The sequence below is a fragment of the Gymnoscopelus braueri genome (genome assembly GCF_963280865.1).
Source record: "Gymnoscopelus braueri genome assembly, chromosome: 24".
NCBI lineage: Eukaryota > Metazoa > Chordata > Actinopteri > Myctophiformes > Myctophidae > Gymnoscopelus > Gymnoscopelus braueri.
In genome coordinates, this window is record NC_137626.1 from 212,501 (window position 1) to 217,500 (window position 5,000).

The 5,000-nt window shown below is 34.7% G+C and overlaps 1 protein-coding gene across 1 annotated transcript in view; it reads left to right on the forward strand.

The window, feature by feature from the left end:
* cd247 (CD247 molecule) overlaps positions 1-5,000 on the forward strand; it is a 29,561-nt gene that overhangs the window by 11,529 nt on the left and 13,032 nt on the right. Inside the window, exon 3 of the mRNA XM_080422236.1 lies at positions 3,747-3,791. Coding sequence (XP_080278362.1) covers positions 3,747-3,791 — 45 coding nt within the window. The remainder of the gene's footprint in view (positions 1-3,746; positions 3,792-5,000) is intronic.

Below are 5,000 nucleotides of genomic sequence, written 5' to 3' on the forward strand. Positions count from 1 at the left end.
GTTGGATTTTAGGGAATCAAGCAGAGATATTTTGAAAACAGAAAATGAAATAATTGATCTAAGTAAAGTGGATAAATTGTTCCAATCAGAAGGTGCTTTAAACTTAAAAGAACGTCTCCCAATTTCTTTGTTTATACCGACAGGTACCTCAAAAACAGGTTGTTGTGTATGTCTTAATGGGTATCTTGAACTGAACGGACGTAAAAGCTCTTTCAAATAAGAAGGATAATTAAAGTAAATACATTTAAAAACAAAAAGCAACCAATGAAAATGTCTCCTATCATGAGGAGATAACCAATTTAACGTATCATACAGAACACAGTGATGTGTACTGTAAGGACACCGGAGTACAAATCTACATATATTATTGTAAACTACATTTAACGAATGAAGATGTGTCTCAGAGGTGTTCTGATAAATAATGTCACAATAGTCAATGATAGGAAGTAGAAGCTGCTGAACAATATGTTTTCTTATTTGAAAAGTAAAACAGTTTATTGATCTATACATTAATCTGAGACCGTTATTTACTTTACTCCTAAGAGAATCGATATGGGGCTTAAAAGAAAATTCAGAATCTGTATTTGAATGTTTCCACTGTTTTAAGGGGAGAGCCATCTGTAAAACAAATAGACAATTCAGAGGATGTACGATTAAGAAAGTACCGAGTACCAAACACCATGCTGCACGACTTCTGCTTGTTTAATATAAGATTATTATTTGAAAGCCATTTTTGAACCAAATTAAATTCCGTTTGCAAGGAGCTTTGAATTTTGGATATATCACAATCAGATGTATAAATAGCTGTGTCATCAGCATATAACTGTATGGAACAATTTGTACATATTTTGGGAAGATCATTAATGAAAATGGAAAAAAGTAAAGGACCTAAGATTGATCCTTGTGGTACACCCTTTTCTATCACCAAGAAATCCGATTTAACATTGTTAAAAGAAACACACTGACGACGATTATGAAGGTAAGAACTAAACCAAAGTAATGCCTGTCGAGAAAGGCCAAAATCATAAAGTTTATCCAACAGAAGATAATGATCAACTAAATCAAAAGCCTTAGATAAATCGATAAAAATAGAACCTAATAATTTACTCTTATCTAAAGCGGAGTATACATCATCCGAAAATTTAACAAGAGCAGTAGTAGTGGAGAAATTAGAACGGAAACCTGACTGAAATGGGGATAAAATATTGAGATCATTAATATATCTAGATAATTGATTATAAATGAGCTTCTCAAATATTTTTGCCGTTGAACAGATAATAGAAAAAGGTCTATAATTATTAACCTCTAAAGGATCACCACCTTTAAAGAGTGGAGTGACCTTTGCACATTTCCAGATTGATGGAAGTTGACAAGTTGATAGGGACAGATTAAATAAATCTGCAAGAGGGAAGATGAGAACTTGAGAAGCTAATTTAATAAACTTGGCCTCTAATCCGTCTGGACCAGAGGCACATCCAACCTTAAGTTCTGAAATAACTTGTGAAATTTCCGTAGGTAATATTCGTCTAAATGAAAATGAACCATTAATAGGACTACTAACATGATTATTTAAATAAGGAGAATCAAAAGAATAAGAATTACTAACAGAGGAAAAAAAACGATTAAACACATCAGAGATAAGAACAGGGTCGTGGACAACTTCATCATTTACACGAATCTGAGGAACAGAGTTTTTCTTTGGATTAAGAATACTATTCAACTTATTCCAAAACGGTTTGGGATTTTTGAAATCTTGAGAAAGTCCATTCCTATGAAAATTAGCCTTGGCGTTTCTAGTCTGTGTCTTACAAACATTTCTCAAATGTTTATAGGAGTCCCAGTCAACTGGGTCCCTAGTAGATCTGTATTTTGCCCAAGCCGTATCTCTACGTTTAAAGAGACCTATGAGATCTGAGTTGATCCATGGTAAATGTCTACCTTTAACTCTTACTGTTTTCCAAGGAGCGTGTTTATCAATAACTCTCACAAATTCATCTAAAAAAAAGTTCGACGCATCCTCAACAAAAGGAATCAACTGAAACCTATTCCAGTCCACTGAAACAACATCCTGAATAAAATTATCTGTATTTATGTTTCTACACTGTCTCATATTTATATATTTTGGAGGAAGACGGGGAATTCTTATCTTCCAAACACAAAATATTCCAGAATGGTCACTAAAACAATCGGAGAGGACCCCTGATTTAACAATCCTATCTGGATGTGAAACAAATATTAAATCTAATAGTGTTGATGAATTTTTATTATAATAACTATAACTATAATAATTATTCAGTAACTCTGGTCGGCTCAGTGATAAGTTGAGTTAAGTTTATGTTGTCAAATAATTTCTTCTCATTTGAAGAGAAACGAGGAAGCCAGTTCCAATTAAAGTCCCCTAAAAAAATTTATTCCAAGGGACAATTTAGAGAGTTGATTGTGGACAGTACAGATCTAATAGTTTCCACAGGAGCCGATGGGGGCCTATAAAAATTACCTATGATCAACTGCTTGTTTTGATGAAAAATTAACTTAACAAAAAGACAATCAAAATTCACAGAATCAACTTGGGGAATTATAAGTTCTGACTTCAGACTAGAAATGACATATGTTGCCACATCACCTCCTGCTCTATCTCTATCTGTTCTATACAAAACATAGTCATTTATCTGGATTTCTTCATCAGATATAATACTACTTAACATAGTTAGACACATTGTACGTATACTGATATATATAAATATTAATTGATAGAGGCATACCTATAGACACATTGTACATATACTGATATATATAAATATTAATTGATAGAGGCATACCTATAGACACATTGTACATATACTGGTGTTTTGGTATGCAAATCATAAAATGCAGGTCAAATGGGGTCATGTTACATCTGCCCATTTCTCTGTTAGTAATGGTGTACGAGAAGGGAGGATTTTGTCTCCCGTTTTATTCAATGTTTACATGAATGATCTATCTATTGAATTAAATAAATAAGTGCAATAAGTCTTATAGGTAACTCTATCATTAATCACCTGAATGGCAATGATCATGACATTATTTATAATGTAAAAAAGAGTAGTTTCATGATAGTGAGAAGCCATGAGGACAAGAAATCGTCTTTCTCAGCCTTTCACCTGTGTGACAGTCATCTATCTGTGTGCCAGGAAATCAAGTGCCGTGGGCCCGTGGCCACATTTTTACTGACTGTCTCCATGATGATAGAGATATCTCTAGACAGTGCTGAATACTTTATGCTCAGGACACTACGCTGCTTCACAGGTTCAGTATGTGATCAGATCCTGTAAAGTGTGCACTTTATAAAGCATTCTGCACTCCCATATATACAGCCTTCCTGTGGTGCTCATACAAGAAGGGTAGCATGAGGAGGCTTAAGGTGGCATACAATGATGCCCTGAGGATTCTACTTAAGGTCCCTAGATGGCATAGTGCCATGCAGTCACTTGTTTGTAACATGTGAATCCATACTGTGAGGCTCTATTAAGACTCTATGTATGGATTGATGTCTCTCCTGGATGAGTCAGTACTAGTAGGAACAGTATTATTGAGGATAAAGTTAATCCTGAGCCTCGTCCAGGCTGTGTAAACACTGGAGAGTCAGCCTCTGTATGATTCTATGTTCTTTTTTAATGTTTTTATTTATTTGTTGTGTTATGTGTGTGTGTGTGTGTGTGTGTGTGTGTGTGTGTGTGTGTGTGTGTGTGTGTGTGTGTACTCCACAGTACTTTGAAAAGCCCAAAGCAGCAGCAGAGGACAGCATCTATAGTGTAAGTACAACATATTCTATAACTACTAATATTTATACTCATACTTAATACTTAATACTCATATCTACAGTTATAACATACAGTACAATATATTCTATAACTACTAATATTAATAATACTAACCCTAACAAGAACATGTTAAATGTCAGTTCAACACAATAAGAACATGTTAAATGTCAGTTCAACACAATAAGAACATGTTAAATGTCAGTTCAACACAATAAGAACATGTTAAATGTCAGTTCAACACAACAAGAACATGTTAAATGTCAGTTCAACACAACAAGAACATGTTAAATGTCAGTTCAACACAACAATAACATGTTAAATGTCAGTTCAACACAACAAGAACATGTTAAATGTCAGTTCAACACAATAAGAACATGTTAAATGTCAGTTCAACACAATAAGAACATGTTAAATGTCAGTTCAACACAACAAGAACATGTTAAATGTCAGTTCAACACAACAATAACATGTTAAATGTCAGTTCAACACAACAAGAACATGTTAAATGTCAGTTCAACACAATAAGAACATGTTAAATGTCAGTTCAACACAATAAGAACATGTTAAATGTCAGTTCAACACAACAAGAACATGTTAAATGTCAGTTCAACACAACAAGAACATGTTAAATGTCAGTTCAACACAACAAGAACATGTTAAATGTCAGTTCAACACAACAAGAACATGTTAAATGTCAGTTCAACACAATAAGAACATGTTAAAGAAGCATTTCTTCCTCGGCCTAGTGGGAAGGTGTGCACAAAATTTCACTGCAATCGCATGCTGTGTTCATGATTTGAGGCATTTTGTTCAAAATGAACCAATCCTGCAAACTTTAGAAGCAAATCTTAGCCAATCAGGATAGAATATGGAAAATCGGACAGATTTGGTTGATCACATGACTATAGAGATACTGGCCCTCATTTATCAACGGAGCGTATAAACCGGCGTATATTTTTCCATATATTCGGCCGTACGCCAACGTCGAAGTCACATTTATCAACGAATTCTCGCCTCGCTGCCTGTCAAGTCAAACACACACACACGCACGCACGCACACATGCACACGCCTCTCTCTCTCTCTCCCTCCCTCTCTCTCTCTTTGTCAGTCACGTAGCCTACATGAATGACATATTATGATACCAATCACATCGCCATAAATGGAATACGTTTGTATATTTATTTACCCCATACCGAGCA